General features: G+C 34.1%; 1 protein-coding gene across 1 annotated transcript in view; it reads right to left on the bottom strand.

Annotated features, from left to right (window-relative positions):
• Positions 1-517: 517 nt before the first annotated feature.
• Positions 518-20,925, bottom strand: part of Evi5 (ecotropic viral integration site 5) — a 210,497-nt gene continuing 190,089 nt past the window's right edge. The window contains exon 20 of the mRNA XM_026403112.2: positions 518-5,134. Within this exon, the coding sequence (XP_026258897.1) occupies positions 4,823-5,134 (312 nt within the window). The 3' untranslated portion in view covers positions 518-4,822. The remainder of the gene's footprint in view (positions 5,135-20,925) is intronic.

A 20,925-nucleotide genomic window follows, 5' to 3' on the forward strand; every position in this document is an offset into this window, starting at 1 on the left:
ATACAATTTTACATCACTAGTAGCAATTCACAAGGTTTTTGGTATCTAGTGAATAGAGGCCAGAGATGCTACAAAACATCTTACAATGTATGGGATAGCCTCCTGCAACCAAGTTATTTGGCCCCGAATGTTAATATTGCCAAGGTGGACAAATCTTGGATTACAGCTATTCTGTCATATTTCATGAATCAAGTCCATAAAATCATTCTGAGCATAAAGCAGAGCATATTGATCTTTTGCTTCTGAATTAAATGATAGTTTGTTTTTTTTACTATTACTAACTCTATATGCATGTCCAAATCACATATATTTGAATGTATTTATTGAATTAGGTGCTAATTAATTTAATAGTACAATGTGAGATGAAAACATTGTTATTTTTAAATGTAAATCTTCTATAAGAACAAGCATTATCTGTGTTTTGCTGCCCCTCCCCTTTTAAAGATGAACAATTTAAGGAAACAAGTTCTTACAAAATGGAAAACTTTAATTGTTTAAAGCAAAGGCACAAGTAAACATTTCAGGTTATTATACAATGTTACAATAAAAAATTCCAACAGTAAAATGAAATACACTATAACTTTGCATCTCTTAAGTATATTGAATGTATTATTCTATCATCTCTTCTTTGGAGTGAAAAGAAGGGATAGGTAGATCAATGGATGTGATGTAAAAACTTGGATTACAAATAGTATCCACTCTACTTTCAACCAGAAATTTTAATTAATTCGGTACAAAAAATTAAATTTAAGTGGATTAATTTTAAAAGCGTAAGTTTTTCGTTAATGTAGAGCAGCAATAACTTTCAAGCTAAAACTCTTTGTTTTAATAAGTAAATCTTTGATTTCACAAAATGTTAACCTCCAAAGCCTAGTACTATACAACAATCAAGCTAGTCATGAAAGAGCTTTAACATAATTCATACACTTATTTTACCTTAAATATGAATATTACAATACATTATGTAAATGACAAATGAGGAACCAAATGATTTCTTATGATGTCAGAAATAATATATTTCAAAAGATCTAAATCTTATTTTCAATCAAAGGCACTGTCTGGAGAGTAACAAGCTGCATTATGTTCAGAGCTAAGAAAAAGCTTTTTTCAGTTAGTTGGAACTTGATGTCTCAATTAGCAAATAATGAGTGTTTACTATCAAGGAGGAAAAATAATAGAAATTGTGTAAAGTTACATCTTTGACTTCTTTTGCCAAGAAGAAAGAGTTCATAGGTTGGGCTGGGGATGTGGCTCAAGCGGTAACGTGCTCGCCTGGCATGTGCGGGGCGCTGGGTTCAATCTTCAGCACCACATAAAAATAAAGATGTTGTGTCCACCGAAAATTAAAAAATAAATATTTTAAAAAAATATCTCTCTCTACCCTCTCTCTCTTTTAAAAAAAAAAGAGTTCATAGGAGCATGCTACCATGCCTGGCTGTTTCATTATTCAATGCAATTTCCACTTTATTCAGATGACCTATGGCCTCTACTCTCAGCATATCAACCCACAGTGCCAAAGATATCAGGAAGGTAATTATCCTAAAGAGGCAAGTTTTTCCATTGTAATTTGATTTACAAAATAGGAGAGATTAAATAAAATCTATCAGGGAATATGGTCCAATATCTCAAAAGTCTTGAACATACTAAACACTAATTTGAATAAAACGGAGTCAAATTAAGACATAGTATCCTATTGCATCCTAAATGTCAGGAAGATTTTAAATTCTTCTAAGATGTTTTTGAATCAAAGTTTTTTTTTTTTGTTGTTTTTTTTGGTTTGGAGATAGAGTCTTGCTACATGGCCCAGGCTGACCTTTGACTCCTGGACTTCGTCAGGTGACCCACCACCTCAGCCTCCAGGGACTACTCCAGGTATACACTACTGCACCTGGCTTGAATTAAAGGCCTTAAATGAGAAGAATGTTGTTTCTAGTTTTGCATGGTCCAAATTAGAAGAGCATCAACAGAATAATGTTTACTTATCCTAATTCTTTTAACACCTAATTCTAACCACAAAGAGTACTTATGAAATTCTTTAGAATATCTTTCAAAATGTGACTCTAGAAAGATGTCCTATTTTAAAATTAAATTGTAACATTTCTCAGTGAAGCATACCCTAAAAATATTAATGATACATATTTCAAAGAATACTGCTGGGATTCTGGAATTCATTCCTTTCTTTCTCCTCTAAAGTTTCAGGTATTCTTCAAAAATTTTCTATGGAATCATAGATTATCATATAAGATAGCTGGTATACTTTTCAATTTGAATAGTTGTGGAACAAAAGATCCACCAGAAAATTTTATGTTTCTAAATCATTACCTCAACAGAAAAGAATATGGTTTGATCTTCTATTAAGCCAAACTAAAGAAGCAGCCTAACATTTTGGAGTATCTAGATCGAGTTTTTTTTCTGTAAAGGGCCAGAAAGTAGATATTCTATGCTATGAGGATCCATGATCTTCACTATAACTATTTCAACTCTGCCATTATAGCCATAAAAAAATGGCTGGGTATGGTGTCTCATGCTTGTAATCCCAGGAACTTTGGCAGCTGAGGCAGAAGAATTGCAAGTACCAGGCCAGCCTCAGCAACTTAGTGAGACCCTGTCTCCTTTAAAAAAAAAAAAAAAAAAAAAAGTGTTTATGTGTGGGTTACCAGGAATGCAGCTCAGTGATAAAGTGCCCCTGGTTCAATCCCCAGTACTGCAAAGAAAAGAAAAATATGGCAAATGGATAAGGATAGCTGTGTTCCAATCAAACTTTACGTATGTACACTGAAATCTGAATTTCATACTACTTTTATGTGACATAAAATATTATTCTTTTGAATTTTCCCCAACTAAAGTAAAAACTGGAAGATGACTAGAATTAGCTTGCAGGCTATACTTTGCTGACTCTTCGTCTAGATTATTCAGATTTCTTGATGTGGGGGTCAAGGCAATAATATGACCATGACTCATCTCTCTTCACTTGGGTATTGAAACCTTCTGGAATGATAGTATAGACCCCAAAGAAGAATCCCCAAAGCTTTAGGATTTTAGGAATAATACCAATTCTAGGAGTGGTATCTATACTCATAACTGTAGGGCTTATGAGTGCTGATATTCATGTATGTCTATAGGTATGCATATTCAAAAATATACAAATCTATTAAATCACTTAAATCATATTGTCAGAAAAGCAGAAAATTGAGAAATTTATTAGCTGGACCACTTTAAATGCTTTAGTGTCAGAGAGATCTGGATTAAAATCTTGGCTCCGTTAATTATTAGCTTGTGACAAGAGGTAAAATTACCTAACCATTAGAATTTAACTTGGTTCAATGGACTCAGAAGGCATGTTTTCAATTGCATTTCTCAGGCAAAAAAATAGCTATTTTCCTTGCTAGAAAAGCCTAGTCCACAATGTAACTTAAGGCTTAACTTCTGGTTTTAGACAAAAACTACTTTTGTCTTTTCAAGTCCATTCCATCATATTGTGCAAAATTGTCCTTCCACACTACTGATTTCTACTTTCCTCTCATCCTCTATGGCTATTCCTTTCATAGGCTGCTAATAAAAATGAGAGTGGAAAGTATCCAGTCAATACATTCTTTCTGTCTTTCCACAGGTAAGTGTAATTTGGATAGTTCTTCTAATTTATCAATGACAGGCATTCAGTTTTCTAGGAAAAAGTCTAAATGGTAGAAAAGGAAGAATTAGTAGGATTTGTATGGCTTCATCTATTATTTAGAAACTAGAGAATTTGAAGATAATGTTCATAGATTATTTGCAGATATAATTGCTTTGCATCTTGGACCTTAGTCCACTGCTTAAATTATATTAAGTAGAATATCAGCATAAGTAATATGTGCTATAACCTCTTTAATCATGAAAAATGTATTAGTTAATATACATGAAGTAAAAGATTTCAACAATAGTGTTTCTGAACAGGCATCAGTTATGAATATGCTAGTGTTGAATGCTAAGCAAAATACTAAAACTATTAAAATATTAGTGTCTGGTTTTCTTTTGACCTACTATGTACAGAAGTTCTGTGAGGATGCTGAAAGAAGTCATTCTGCAATATGATATTCCTCATGTAAAATAATATTTGATGTTGGATATACAGATTCATAAATATGTACAAATTAACAATATATTTATAGTTAACTTACTACTTTTACCAATAACTGACACATGGAAGCCTCCATATGCACATAAAAGTTAGAAATTAAAACAAAACTTTAAACTCTGAAAATAGTTAACAATTTGTTTATAAAATTATATAGGAAAAAAGGCTTTGTGTTTAAGAACCTCAGTGGCTCACTAATAAAATAGTAATTTTAGTGGCCAAAAAAAAAAAAATCCCCAAAACACAAAAATACAATATCAATCAGATATATGTCTTGGTCAAATGTCTGCAAATAGCCTTGAAAACAAATTGATAAACAAATATACAATTTGTTCACTGAGCATAAAGTATTGCACAAGAACAGTTTTATCTGAAGAAAATTCAATTTTCCATAGTTTTGAACTTCAAAATGGTTCCCACATTTAGATAGTTACATTTTCTAAACAAGAAACATTAATGTTCTTTAATACTGTTAGAACCTTATTTTACCCATTAACCATATTCCAGTCAACTTTATGGCAATGGAAAATCAGTGGTGAAGATTTGGCAAAGATAAAAAAAAGGCAGATAAGATTGTAAAATGTATATATGTGTATATATATACATATATATATATATGTACATATGAAACAGATAAATCCAAAAAATCCCTAATCATAGGACAACTGGATCCCTTAAAGAAATCTGTAGTCTGGGTCACAGTGACGGTCAGACAGTGGTTGAGTGTGACTCTCTTCGTGGGGGCCGCTCCTCTTGGATCCTTCGGTGACTCTCCCTGTTCTCCAGCACACTGTCTTCTGTTTCACTTTCACTACCATCTGCCACAGTGGGGTCCAAAGACATTGGGCCTGATTTTCTGTGCAAGGGAAAACCAATGCCACTTTCCTGTAAGGAGTTATCTATAAAATCTTCATCTGAGGAATGGAATGATTCATCATCTCCTATTAAATGGTTGACAATGTGAATTCCATCAAAAGGAGGTTGGCCTGAGAAGCCCCTCTGGCCTTTTAGGCACCTGAGCTGTTAAAACAAAACCCAAATTAATTTACTCAAATGGAGGAAACACACACATAAGTCAATAAAATAAATGTTTCATGTTTAACAAACAAAATATCTTGATCTTTTTCTATTTATAGACATAATAATTATTACCAGTTTTTTTTTTTCCAGTGCTGGGGATTGAACCCAGGGCCTCACACATGCTAGGCAAATGCTCTAACACTGAACTACACTCCAGCCCCCCACATTGCCATTTTTTGAGTGCCTTCTATGTGTTATGTAATTCACATATAACTTACTTTAATTGAAGCACCACAACAATCCTATGTGATAGATTTTATTATCCCAATTCTACGAATTAGGAAATGGAGAATTAGAGTAGCTTGCTAATGTCAGATACCTAATAGCAGAGTTTAGATTCAAACTATCCCTTCACTATATTAGAGATAATATAATTAACTCCCAAGTACCCATTACCTAACTTCAACAACCTTCACATCATGAACAATCTGGTTTCATTTTCCAGATTATTCTGAAATAAGTCCCAGACAGCCTATCAATTCACCTATAAATATTTTCACTGTATTTCTAGAAAATATGAACTTAAAGACCAAGCTCTTATTATATATCACATACTCTGTCTTGAGAATATGTCTCCATAATTCTGTAAATGATGAAAATTATTTAGAAATCATTAAAATTTGCTAAGAGTCTCCATCCTGTTACAATACCCCAAAGACCACAACACTATCACTCACAGTTAGGGCAGGAAAACTGCTTCCCATTCAGTGTTTCCTGCTGCATGGCGTGAATGCCAGTTATGGATAACATTTCTGCTTTCTCTCCTCCCTCCTCCCCAGGGAGGAACTTGTCTCTCCAGGGAGCAGGGAGAGGAATGGTACATATCACACAGCTCTTTTTTCCCCTTTTTCTTTCTTTGGAGACCAGACTCTGTTCCTCTATCCCTGGAGTTTAACAGGACATACCCTCATTGAGGAGGTCAAAGTACTGGGTGGGCAAATCTGATAATCCTAGAGTTCAGTATTGGAACAAAGCTAAATCTAAACCACATTCTCCAAAAGCAATTTTATCAGGATTAAAGATGGTTTTTTTTCATCATCTGCCATGTCTTTACCTAAATTCCTCAAACCCCAAACTTACCACCATGGATACTATTATTTCCACTAACATATAATTAAGAGACCAGTTCTGTCCTCAAGAGTTTATGTTCTAAATATAAAGTTTAATTTTGATATTTTTCACTTGTTTTATTGCTCCTATACACCATGAACTTTCTCCCACAACAAAGCAGAATTTTAAAAAAAAAGCTACCAAATATCTTGACTACTATTAAAGATCTTGCTAAAATATACTCCATCTGTCTTACCTTTATGATTATTATTGACCCTCATTCTTGTTTCTCAGGGACAAAATCTTAGTCACTATCTTTCAAATCTTAAGATAAAGGCAATATGAAATATTCAGGAAATATTACATATACTTTCAAAACTAACGGTTCTGAGAGTAAAGACATTACAGCCTTGCTATAACACCTTCCAGCTTTCCTGACAGACTTCCAGGAAGAAGTGAAGCAACCTCAGCATTTCTCTGCTTGCATGTGACAACAGGACACAAGAGATGCAAGGGCTCAGTAATGACAAGTGACCCAGGCAGACCCTCAGCCATAAAGAAATTCTCCTGCCCTGAACCAAGAGAACAAACTTATAGTGAGGTACAATGAAATTGAAATACCACTCTTTTCTCCTTGGCAAAACAGAAAAGATCTAAATTCGGAGTTGAATTTTTAGAAAAATGGCACAGAGCACCACAAAGACCTCTCTCAAGGTTGTGATACCAATGGCATCATTACAACTGCCAAGTCTGATGCAACATCCTATATTCACCATATTGCAACACATGATTTATAGCTCCAAATGTTAAATTAAAGTCAGTTAATCTCTTCCTTTCTCTTTCCCCCCTCCATCACTTCTTCAGAAGTGTTTACTTCTGAAGAAATATTATGGAACACATGCCTTCCTTCTGTCTGGCTGTTATAAAGGAGTATGGCAGAGAAACCCCAACTTCCCAGTTGTTTGGAAAGCTGTGGCTTTCCTTTGTTCTAACAAAATTTATCGGAATTAAAACTAGTCAGTCTCAGGGCTGGGACTGTAGCTTAGTGGCAGAGCGCTTGCCTAGCACATGTGAGGCACTTGGGGTTTGATGCTTAGCACCACATAAAAATAGATAGATAGATAAATGGATAGATAGATAAAATAAAGGCATGCTGTCCATATGCTGTACAATTGTAAAAAAATTAAAAAACAAAAAACTAGGCAGTCTCTTGCCAGATGTAATTACAGAAAGTTAACTATAAGTTGAGGGATAATTTTCTTAACACCAAAGGAGATGCCTCTTTATTTGAGAACTGATAATATACCAAAGGCAGAGATATTTTTTGGTGAAAGAAAGAAAAGATGAAAATAAGGGACTATCTGGTAAAACTGAAGCTATCCGGTGAACTCAGGTATGTGCACACACTGGTTTTGGTGAGGGAGGAGACCTATATAGGCCCTGAAAGCAGGCATTTGGGCAGAGAGTTCCAGGGTACTGAGTATGGTCATCCTGAATACCTGTGAATATACATGTTGCACTGCTTATCTTTATTACCAGTCTTTTAGAAGCTAATTATATTTAAAAACGGACAATCTTCCCAAACCCTTCTCTTCCTCTCTTTCTTACAAAAAACCAAAACCTTCATGGTATTATGGACAACAAACTTAGGTTCAAATATTTTATATAATCCACTGATCACCTACATCAGAACTGAGGATACCTGTTAAAAATGTAGTCTCCTTCTCCAGATTTAAGGAATCAAAATTCTAGGAGTGAAACTCCAGAATCCACATTTTACAAGCATTTCAGGGGATTCTGATATACTCTGAAGTTTGAGAATCATTGTGGAGGTTGGGGGTATGGCTCAGTGATAAAATTCTTGCCTAGCATGCATGAGGCCCTGAGTTTGATCCTCAGCAGAGAGGGTAAAAATAACAGAATGGTATACCTTCTGTTCAAACCAAATGAGAATAAGATAGTAAGTAGATGATTTATATTAAATGGAATTCTTAATTATTCAGGACAAAAGTTTCTGAAGGACGACTATCCATTTCATATGTGTCTGGTATATACAAGTGGATGCCATTTTTCCAGCAGCAAAATCAAGCTGTTCTGGGCCAATCTGACCACCTGGAGGTCAGCACAAGAAACACTTTGTTTAAATAATGTTCCTGGAACTTACTCTTCCTGGCATAGAGGGTAGGGTTTAGGAATGTGTATGTTCAAAAAATCTGAATAATTCTGCTGCATATCCCAGGATAAGGACCATTTCTCTTGGCAATATTTTTTGTTTATTTTGTGGTTTTGTTTACCTCTTTTGGGTCAATTATGGGACTGAGAATCTGATAAAAGCTACTGACACTCTGTCTTAAAAAGAAAACACATAATTTAGCATGCTATTTTGATGCTCATTGTCTATCCTAATTTTTAGATAAACACTACAGGAATATCTTCATGACACTTAGCAACAACAGAAACTCTTGTGAAATGCCTATAATACGTTCATATCATTGAAAAAGAAAAAATATATTTCCAGGTGAATTAGACATAGATCCAAGAGCTGCCAAGGAAACAAGCACCACGATTCTCTGGAATTGTAAGTACAGGAATTTCTCTCTGAAGAGAATCTTGGGACACCCCAAAGGACGGTTGTAGCTAGACTGCCCTACAATAAAGACCATGGGCAATAGTCCTACCCAAAGATTCAAGACTTCCTGTCAGCTTTTCAGTTACCCAGCCTTTAAGTCTGAGCAGAAAATCCCATATTGAGGAAAGAGACTATCTTAGGAGAAGGACAAATTAAAAAAAAATTTTCTTCCCTATGAAAACACTACATACAAAGAAAATAATGAATAACTGTCAAAAATAATCTTCACTACATTTTTAGTTTTATTATAACCTTTACTTTTATTTACTTATTTTGTGGTACTAAGGATTAAACCCAGAGGCCCTCTACCACCAAATCATATCCCCATCCTTTTTGTTTTGAGACAGGGGCTCATTATCATTACAACATTCTAGTGTATCTTTCAAGATAATTTTTCTAACCTTACTTTTCAAAAAAAAGTAAGATTGGTCACTTTCCTTTTTGTTTTGTATCCTGCTTTTTCACTTATTATCACAAACATTTCTCAGTATCATAATCTGTTGGCTGCACAGTGTCTCATTTGCAACCACAGCATCACCTGCTTAGCCAGTCCTCTTGTTGGGATATTTAGGTTTATAGCCTACCCGTTACAAACAGCACTGCCACCAACATTTAGAAATAAAAATTTTAACCTTTATTTTATTTATTTCTTTTTATGTGGTGCTGAGGATCAAACCTAGTGCCTCACAAGTGCTAGGCAGGTGTTCTACCACTGAGCCCCGCTACCAGCATTTCTGAAGACACAGCTCTGCAGAGTTGCCTTGTAATTTATGATGTACAACCAGAAGTATAGAATACAGCTAAAGACTTCAACATTCTTAAGAAGTTTGATTTCTTATGGTTAAACTTCCCTCCAGAGAGGTTGCAAGAATTCATATGCTGGAAAAAAAGTTTTTATTTGGTAATCAAGCAAGTGAAAAATTTTAGTTTTTATTATGGAATATTTTTGAAAATAGACAGTAGTGTAGCTAACCCCATGTTGCCATCATCCAGCTGTCACAATTGTCAAATTATGGCCACTTTTGTTTCAGCATAACACACTGCCCTTCCAACCCTGGATTACTTAGAAGGAAATGAAAAAGGATTTTTGTGGTATATGTGCTGGAAATAGAACTCAGGGACTTGTGTATAATAAGCATAAGCCCTATCACTCACTGAGGTATACTCCCAGCTTAAGTAAAAAAAGTTTTTAATTGTAACTTTGGCCTGTTGAACTGAAAATTAAAAAAAAAACTGTATTATAGAACCTAAATTCATCCTTCAGATTCTTTTATCCCTAACACAGGTATGTAAATTAAGCAAAAATAAGCTTATTATGTTAAAACCATTGTTTACTTTTAATGGATGCCTTCTAGTGTCTATAACATTTTAAAATAACTTATTTTAGGTATTAATTAGATTTGAGAATTTACAAACAACATGAGCAAAAGAGTCACGAATACCAGAGAGATGATCTCTCTGGCAGTTCAACTCAGTAAGTCTCTCTGGAACCCTTACTTCCATGAGAATGTCTATAATAGTTAGTTAGGGTGCCCTTCTGACTTCCCAATTATCTGAATCAGTAATTTATAAATTTAGTATGCCTAAGAGCCAATAGGGTTTATAATATTAAAAAATACAGATTCCAGAGCTCTACTCTCAAATATCTGGATTTAACAGCTAGGACTAAGGAGTTTATTAGTTTTTAAAAATTTCTTTTATCTTAAACTTCATTTTATTTTATTTTTTATGTGGTGCTGAGGATTGAACCCAGTACCTTAGATATGCTAGGCAAGCGCTCTATCACTGAGCCACAAGCCCAGCTCCTGAGGAATCTATTTTAAACAAGTAGTTAGTTCAGAAGAGGATAGTCCATAGATTCATTTTGAAAACAGTGTTCTAAATAATCTGTACCTTTTTTGTGTGCATGCTGGGGGTTGAAATCCCAATATTCTTCATAGGATCATATTAAAAAAACACAAAAAAGGAACATAAATAAGTTTGGATTTAGAAGATTTCTTGTTTATTGCTGCTATCTTCATAATATTCATATTTTTAAAATACTCTGCCTTAAATGTAGATGGACACACAGACAAGTAATATAAAGAATTATGAGGCCAATAAATATTACTTTTATATATGTTTTTAATATTTATTTTTTAGTTTTCGGTGGACACAACATCTTTGTTGGTATGTGGTGCTAAGGATCGAAACCGGGCCGCACACATGCCAGGCGAGCGCGCTACCGCTTGAGCCACATCCCCAGCCCCAAATATTACTTTTAAAGTGAAAGAAATAAAATTAAGAATTAATAAATGGGATGGACTCCAACTAAAAAGTTTCTTCTCAGCAAAAGAAACCACCCATGAGATGAAGAGAGCCTACATTTTGGGAGCAAATTTTTGCCATATGTACATTAATAGAGCAAAATCTCCAGGATATATAAAGAACTCAAAAAACTTAACATCAAAAAACAAACAAACAACCCAATCAACAAATGGGCTAAGAAGCTGAACAGACACTTCTCAGAAGATATACATTCGATCAACAAACATACGAAAAAATGTTCAACATTTTTAGTAATTAGAGAAATGAAAATCAAAACTACTCAAAGATTTCATCTCAGTCCAGTCAGAATGGCAGTTATCAAGAATACAGACAACATTAAGTGTTAGCGAGATGTGAGGGAAAAGGCACACTCAGACATTGCTGGTGGGACTTCAAATTGGTGCAACCAATCTGGAAGGCAATACGGAGATTCCTTGGAAATCTGGGAATGGAACCACAATTTGACCCAGCTATTCCACTCTATAGTCTATACCCAAAGAACTTAAAATCAGCATACTACAGTGACATGGCCACATTAATGTTTATAGCAGCTCAATTCACAATAGCTAAACTGTGGAACCAACCTAGATGCCCTTCAATAGATGAATGGATAAAGAAACTTTGGTATGTATCCGCAATGGAATATTACTAACCATTAAAAGAGAATAAAATCATGACATTTGCAGGTAAACGGATGGAGTTAGAGAATATCATGCTAAGTGAAGCAAGCCAATCCCAAAAATCAAAAGCTGAATGTTTTTTCTGATAAGTGGATGCTGATCCACAATGGGGAGCAAGCATGTGAAAAATGGAGGAACTTTGGATTTGGTAAAAGGGAGGGTGGAGTGGGGGGGGATGGGGGTAGGAAGATGGTGGAATGAGATGGATATCATTACACTTGGTACATGTATGACTGCACCTGTGGTGCAATGCTACATCGTGTAAAACCAGAGAAATGAAAAGTGCTGCTGTAATTGTGCACAGTGAATCAAAACGCTTTCTGCTGTCATGTATACCTAGTTAAAATAAATAAATTATTTAAAAAAAAAAGATATGACCTTCTCTTTGGGGTTTACAGACACCTTCACCTTCTAGCTTTACATTTGGGCCCAACAGGGTATTTTTACAGGACTCATCATTTAAGGGTACCATCTAACGTTAGACATTTAAACATGTCTACATTGAGCCACAGACCATGAGTGTACATAAAACAGTGCCTCTTCCTTTCCCCCTATCAAGTGTTAATCTTCAAGTTTTAATTTAAGGATTGACTTCATTTCTAGGTGATCAACTATATCCTTTAAAGATTAAAATGTGTACCCTTAATTAAGAGGCCTTGATAGAATAACTACTTCTTAATACTGCTCAATAGCCAATTGAGAGAGAAACGTGTGTGTGTGTGTGGGGGGGGGTCTGGGCACGAAGAGGCATTTGTTATAAAATATGAATCAATTCAGGGCTGGGGATATATAGCTCAGTTGGTAGAGTACTTGCCTCGCAAGCACAAGGCTATGAGTTCAATCCCCAACACCGGAAAAAAAAAAAGTCAATTCAAAATTGGTACCTATGATGGTACTACTTTGATTAAATTCTTCTTATATAGCTTAATATCTCTTATCTGGTTAGGAATTTTAGGATGATTCTGCAATATCCTTTTAACATTTATGTTTGAAATTTACCTTTTAAAGTGATCAGTGTAACTAAAAAGAACCAATAAAAAATAAAATGATCAATACCATCCAACATTTTAAAAACATTAGTACCTATAATTCTGCACTGCTTCTTTCAGATCTAGGCTCTCCCATTAAACAACCAAAAAGTTTTATGCAACTGGGCTCCAGTTTCAAATAGGTCTCAAGACCATCTCTAGGGAAATTCTGGAAATTTAAATTTAAATTCAGGAAATTTAAAACCTTTACACACATGAAAACACAAATTGACATATACCCTTCTTAAGAGAAGAGTCCTTTCTAAGACTCTGTATAAGATCTGTTCACTTTGAATGACTGAATCTATTCTAATTATTCTTTCTGGTTAGAAATTAGCACATAATGTCACACATCTGAAAGGCCTTTTTAGATAGATGAAGCATGTGCTTAAAGAATGGAGGACAAAGGGAATGGCAGGCTTGAGGAACTGCTAGGCAGTTTAATATTAGTGTGTTAAGTGTGGTGGGATTGGGAGGGGTGACACATAGGAATCCCAAATACATACATATATATTGCTATGTGAAAGTGGCTTATCTGAAATGCTACAGTGTATGATTATAATTATATGATATTCTGGAAAAGGCAAAATTATGAAAACAGTAAGTAATCCAGTGGTTGCCAGGGGTTCAAGGAGAGAGAAGGAGGCATGGAATGTAGATGGAATATAGGGAATTTCTCAGCAGTCTGTTATGTTATTGTAATGGTAGATGTATGTCATTGTACATTTTTTCCTTTATGTTGTTTATTTATTTTTATGTGGTGCTGAGGATCAAACCCAGAGCCTCCCATGTGCTAGACGAGCACTCTACCACTGAGCCACACCCCCAGCCCCTGTCATTGTACATTTGTCTGAACACAGAATGTATAACACAAAGAAGTACTCCATTGTAAACTATGGGCTTCAGTTAATAATAAAGTACCAATATTGGTTCTTTGATTGTAACCTATATATCAAACAAGCATAAGAAGTCAACAGGGGAAACTAGACAAAGATATTTAAGGGGCATTTGAGAACTCTGTACTTTCTATTTAATTTTTTTGAAAACCTAAGATTGTCTCCCAGGATAAAATCAACTGATTAAAAATTCGATGTTCTATGGTATTTTCCTATGGCCAAAATGCTCTAATGTCAAAACTGCTTGAAAAAATTGAGACTATGACTATTTCAATACTTTGTTTAGCCTCCCTCCCTGTCCCCACTTTTTTAAAGAGATAAAACACTGTAGATTATACAGATTTTAAGTGAACAAGTTGATAATTCTTTACTTATATATATACCTAAAACTATCACCCATATTAAGATGTTTCTAGCATCCCAAAAGGCTTGTGTATACTCTGTTCATCCAAGGATTACCTTCTCCAAAGGTAAGTAACCACCATTCTGATGTCTATCCCTATAAAAGGATCATTTCAATGTCCTTGTTTGTGTCTGGCTCCTGTCATGCATCATGTCTGTGATTCATCAATGCTGGCATTTAGAGAAGTAGTTCACTTTCCCAGTGTGTCCTAGTATTCAATATGTAAATACCCATCACAATTTGCCATTCCACTGCCAATGGCCATCTGAGTCACTTCCAGTTTATTATATTATATACCAGGAGTGTAACTGCGAATATATATATTCACAAATTATATATATTAAACTTAAGTAGATACTGCCAAACCTTTTTCCTAAGTGTAATAATCGGCTCCTTAATATTTGCTAAAGATCTTTTGTCTTACCGCCTGTCACTTTAGTTGTCAAAGCAAATTAACAGTTCCTTAACTGATAATAATTAATAACTTCAATTCATGTGTCTAATACAAAATACAACACTGAAATTTTCAGTTACCCAATCATTTTAATTAAGATGTGGAATACAACTGGGCACAGTGGCACACACCTTAATCCCAGCAGCTTTGGAGGCTGAGGCAGGAGGATTCTGAGTTCAAAGCCAGCATTAGCTACTTAGCAAGGCCCTAAGGAACTCAGTGAGACCCTGTCTCTAAATAAACTACAGAAAAGGGCTGAGGATGGGGTTCAGTGTGGTAAAGTGCCCCTGAATTTAATCCCTAGTACCAAAAGCCAAACAAACAAAAATCTGATGTGGCATACATTGTTGGTGGGAGCATAAATTGGTACGAGCACTTGGGAAAATGGTTTGGCAGTATTTACTAAATATCTAAATACCCTATACCAAGAATAATCATATGTTTCAGCTTCATTAAGACAGTTCAGGCTTATGCCTGTTGTCACAGCAAAATTATCTATAGTGTCCTACTTTCATTCTCAAAAGTGTTCTGGTTTGAACAATAATTATAACGGTCCCTAAGCAATTTCATCAGTAAGTATATGAACAACAGAAATAAGTATGCTGTACCAAAAAATTTACAAAAGAACTCTTAATAGTTTTATTAATAACCCCAAGTGTTTATAAATAGTAGAATGAATAAATGACAGTATATTCATACATTGAGATACTCTTAGAAAGTAACAAAAATGAACAGACTACAGCTGCGTGAAACAACATGGCTAGTCTCAAAATAAGACAAACATGAAATACTTCATTCTATATAATTCTGTTAGAATAACAGGTTAAAAACTGGGTAGACCCAATTTGTGATGCCAGAATTCTTAACAATAAGGAAATGAGAAGAGAACAAGAAGTGGGAGACATGATGAAAGGGCTTCTGAAATTCTGATAATGTTCTAGTTCTTAATCTGCATAGTAGTTAAATAAACCTGCTTATTTTTGTGTTAATTCATGAGATTGGACACTTAGAATTTCTGTATTTTTTTCATATATGATTTATACTCCAATAAAAACATCTACTGAATAAAAAGCTAAAAGTAACATTTATGAAAGATTGCTGGAAATACTTGTAATTGTTATTAATTCCTAGTATTAGTAACTCTAGTATTTCTAAATTTAATCTTTGGATTTAACCAGAAGACCACTAAGCTATGATTTTAAACTCCTCTGTTAAAGTCCATCGTAAAATTGCTCTTACTTAGATGCTAGGGTATTAACCTATACCTTTCTGTCAGTACACTTCCCTTTCTTCTTCATGTGGACCTATAAGAGAAATTTGTTGTTTTGGCTTCCATTTTGGTACTGTATGCATTTTTCTATGCTAATTTTAACTCTGATGTTACCAGATTTTTGCCTAAGCAATGATTCTTTTTACTATTAAAGACATACTTCTATTTTTGTAAGTAAAAGATTATCAAGTCACTTCATTTGGTTTTATTTAATTTTGTTAGTTTTTAATTATGTGTATTCATGAAAATTGCCTCAAAACATCTGGAGAAGTTGGACTTGGTGGCACAAGCCTGTAATCCCAGCAGCTAGGGAGGCTGAGGAACAAGGATCATGAATTCAAAGCTAGCTTCAGCAAAAGTGAGGTGCTAAGCAACTCAGTGAGACTCTTTTTCTAAGTAAAATACAAAATAGGGCTGGGGATTGTGGCTCAGTGGTCAGGTGCCCCTGAGTTAAAACCCCAGTACCAAAAGGAAAAAAAAAATCGGGGAACATGATGGGGAATAAATTTAAAAATAAAGGTTTGTCATTGTTCATACTTAGTTGCTTATTTTCAGTTATTTGATTATAGTTCAATAATAAGCTCATCAATGAAACACTCAAATATGCTTCCAAACTTATTTGTAGCCTCACTATTGTGACAGTAGAAAAACAGACTAACTAGAACAAACTTGTCAAATAATCCAACCACCACCACCACCACCACCACTACCTACTCGAGAGCTGAGTACAGTGGACCACCATGTGTGGCTCCAGCTACTCTAGAGGTTGAGGCAGGAAGATCATTTGAGCCCAGAAGTTTGAAGTCAGCCTGGGCAACAAAGGGAGACCTATCTCAACAAACAACAAAAACACAAAATCAAAAAATGGCTTCCTTTAACTTCCCAAAGTATTTTGTTGTTGTTGTTGTTTTTGTTACTTTTTCCCATTATTATTCTAATATTTACTTTAAAATACTAGCATTTTTACAAAACATTGGTAAATAATAGTATACAACACTCCAATAACATTAGTTCTTACCTGATATGGACTGCTTCGTCATGTTATGCATTAAGAAACAGTAAAAAAAAAATAAGGTAAAAACACGTAGAATTTATTTAAATAATATTTAAGATATAAGTGACACATTCATGACAACTTTAAAAAGTTAATAAAATATCAGCCTTGACTAGCAATAAAGAGATTAGATTTTAGGATTTCTCTATATGTATTAAACAGTGCTGCCTCCAAAAGCATTTAGTAATGAGAAAAGGAAAGTGAGAAGTTAAGATTATTATATAACTTACAACCAATAAAGTTCAAAATGCTATATAGTTAATAAGAAAACAGGAAACTGTCATGTTCATAGTCTGATGAATGTAGGTTTTGACAGGAAATAGCAGAGTTTCTAACTATAATAATAGTAAAAATTCAAACCCTAAAAAAATACTATTAAAAACCATTCCATTTATTTCACCTAGTAATCAGTATTGAAATTTTAAAGTGGGGAGAATCTGCAGGGATGAATTCCATACTTATCAATGATATGTAAGTATTTAGAATTTTTCATTAGTCTCCTTTATTAATTAAGATAGGAGGTTTTTGTTTTGTTTTTGTGAAACAAACTGTCATAGTTCTAGAGTTTTGTAGTTTCTAAATATAGGTTCTTTATAAATAACAGAGAAATCTGTGCTGAGAAAATTTGATCACCTGGGCAAGTGTCCATATGAACAGAAGAGATAACATGTTCTATATATGTTTGCTTTCTTATAGCACATTACAGGATACTGGTAACTTGAAAAAAGATTCACTTTTACATTCAATTTTAAATAGATACAAGTTATTCTTTTCCAATTTTAACATTTGAGGGCAATGGAATTAATACAAACACATATATAAAATACTTACAATGTGTGTATTATATATAATATATATAAAAAAATTATATATTATTTATACATAAGTTTGTGTGTGTGTGTATATATATATTATATTATATATATATATATATATATATATATATTTATTTATTTATTTCAGGGTTAAGGACAGAACTCAAGGAACTGGAGGTATAGCTCATTGGTAGAGTGCTTGATTGACAAGTAGAAGGCCCTGGATTCAATCCCCAGCACTGCAAAAAATGAGGATCAAACTCAAAGCCTTGAGTGTGCAGTCAAGCACTCTGCCACTAAGCTAAATTCCCAACCCCAATATTTTAATAAATCTTTAAAACTTACATTTTTAGAAGCAGTGAAAAATATGTACTAGTATATGTATTAGTAAGTAAAAAAGGAAGAAAGGAAAATTTGGAATTGAAACTTATACTGTATACTTATTATATTTATATGATACTTCACAGTTAAAAGTGCTTCCATGCATATTTTTTTCAAGTTAAAAATTTTTCCCCTGTGTGTGATTGGAAGTTGCACTGTGCAGACAACTACCACGTTCTGAGATTCAAAAGAATAAGAGGAAGAACTGCATTGGGTATTTTGAAAGACAATCAATCCACAACAAAGTGGAAAAAAGTCATCCACACACCAAAAAAACCCCTAACCAAATGAACTTTGATCACTACTAGACAGGCTTTAAACCATTGAAGTGAGTCATGTGATACCAAGTGAACTGCAAAACAGTTGCAGTAAGTTTCCAAGACTGAGTCATATCAGATTATAAAGATCCTACTTGTACACTTGCGTTTGTATAATCAACCTTTGTAAAACACAGAGCTTTGGCTTTTTAAGTTAAATGAAACATTTTTGTAAAGTGATGTACAAGATAAAAAATTAAAATAACTATACATTATACTTTATATGAGAAGGTGGACAAAGTCCAATAATCATGTAAATATTTATTTCTAAGTTCTAGAGGCTTTACTCCCTTTCTCCTCCCAGTCTGGCCAGTAATTTTGTTAAGTTTCCTTACAAAATACCTTTAATATAAAGTTTCCTCAAAATTTAAAATAAATGGAAATGGAAAATGATAACTAAATTTTTCATAATTATTAGCTTTTTAAAAACTGAACTGTAAACATGACAAAGACTAAAACTAGCAATAAGCATGCAAACCAAAAGATTTCCAGAGAATCAGAACAGGAAACCAATAAAAGTGATCATCTGGAGGTCATGACTTCTCCATTGCTGCAAGTCAAAAATTAGAATAAATTAAAATGTTCAAAAATAATATTGAATACCTAAATAGGTTAAAGTAAAAAACATTTTCAGCATTATCAAAATATATTATTAAAAAGGGGCATTTAAAATTTAAAAACTTACTATGGGATTTTTATGTAAGATGTATAAATGCAAAAGCAATGAAAAAATATGTACCTACTTTAATAAGTGGAAAAGGTGGAAAGATTGGAATTAAAGAAACTTATATACACCTGTTACTAGAGCAGGAGAGAAGGGGTTATTTACAGAGAATTCTTTGTCTTTCTACAGTGCCTATTTAGATCTACCCAGTATTCTGGGCAAACGAAATGAAACTGCCACTGAATGTCTTCTTCCTGGCAGCTGACACATCTTGATAAAATTGAAACCATTAACATTATTTAGATGGCACTCTAATGTCAATGGTGATGAGGCTAGGAATATATGAGGTTCTATGTAAATTTATGACCAATTACAGGAAATAAATCACTTCACACTTGTTTCACTCTGAACTTTTAAAGCTACATCAAAGTACCACGTAGATTTCATTTGATTTAACCTTTAGCTGAAACACTTCAAAAACTCAAGCCGTTAGCAAATACCCCCACAAAAAGGAAGTATTTCTTTTCTATGTGGATTAACTTGTTAAGAGGAATAATTGTTTTCCAAAGCTATATAATGGGTTTTTATCAGTCTATTCAATCACTTAATCACATCTTCACTAAGTTCTTAGGTGACAACTACTATATTAGATGCTGGAAAGACAAACAAAATAACGGCAAGACCCCTGCCCTCAGTGAGTTAAATATCTGGAGGGAAAGACAGAAGGGAAACAGCTAGTTCCATGGGGGCATATTAAGTGTTGAGTAATCCCACAAGAGAAGCAATGCACTGCTTAGAAGAGAGAATTCTTAGAGAATATGTAAGATGCTGCTACTTGAATTAAATTGTAAAGGATAAGCAGGGAGGGAATATCCAGGCACAGGTGGCATGTGGAAAAGTCCTGAGACCCAAGAACATACTAAAAAAATGCTGGGAAACTGCAAGTGGTTTGGTGTGGCTGGGCTATAGGTCTCAAGCGGAGAGATCAAACTTAAGAAAAGCAGGGCCTAAACTATGAAGATCTACTGTTATGCTCAAGAATTAGAACTTTATCATGAAGGTTATGGAGGAGCTACTAAAGTAGGGAGTAGTGCCATTAGACTTATCTAATTATTTGTAATACTACATTTATAACGTATGATAAACTACCAGAACATTTACAAAAAACTAGAATGTGGGCTGGTAAACAAAGTTAACAGAAAATTACGTTCTATATGTGTAACTTAAAATGCTATATTACAACCGCTAAGTACCATGGTGTCATTTAGTGGCTCAAAAACAGTGATCTTAAATATTTTAGGCATCAGAATGTCCAAGAAACTTGAGAAAATTATGAACTAATTCCTAAAAGGATGCATATGTTTATACATGAAATATTTGTAACACTTTAATAGATCCCATCCATGGGCCCCTCCCAGGTTAGAAACTCTCCAGAAGTCAAAGACTATAAATTTTAAAAATGTCTTTATTGAGATATAACTAACATTCCATACAATCTACCTATTTAGAATGTATAACTAAACGGTTTTTAGTATTTCCATAGAATTGTGCCACCATCACCAGAATCAATCTTGGGATATTTTTATTACCCAAAAAGAAACTACACATCTCTTGGCTGTCATCCCCTCATTTTCCCACCTCCTTCTGGATCCTAGGTAACCACTAATTTTTATTTTGTCTCTACAGATTTCCCTATTCTGGACATTTTGTACAAATGTTATCCTACATTATATGGCCCTTTGTGAGTGATTTCTTGCACTTATCATATATGCTGTAGCATGTA

The sequence above is a fragment of the Urocitellus parryii genome, chromosome 11 (assembly GCF_045843805.1).
Source record: "Urocitellus parryii isolate mUroPar1 chromosome 11, mUroPar1.hap1, whole genome shotgun sequence".
NCBI classification, from domain to species: domain Eukaryota; kingdom Metazoa; phylum Chordata; class Mammalia; order Rodentia; family Sciuridae; genus Urocitellus; species Urocitellus parryii.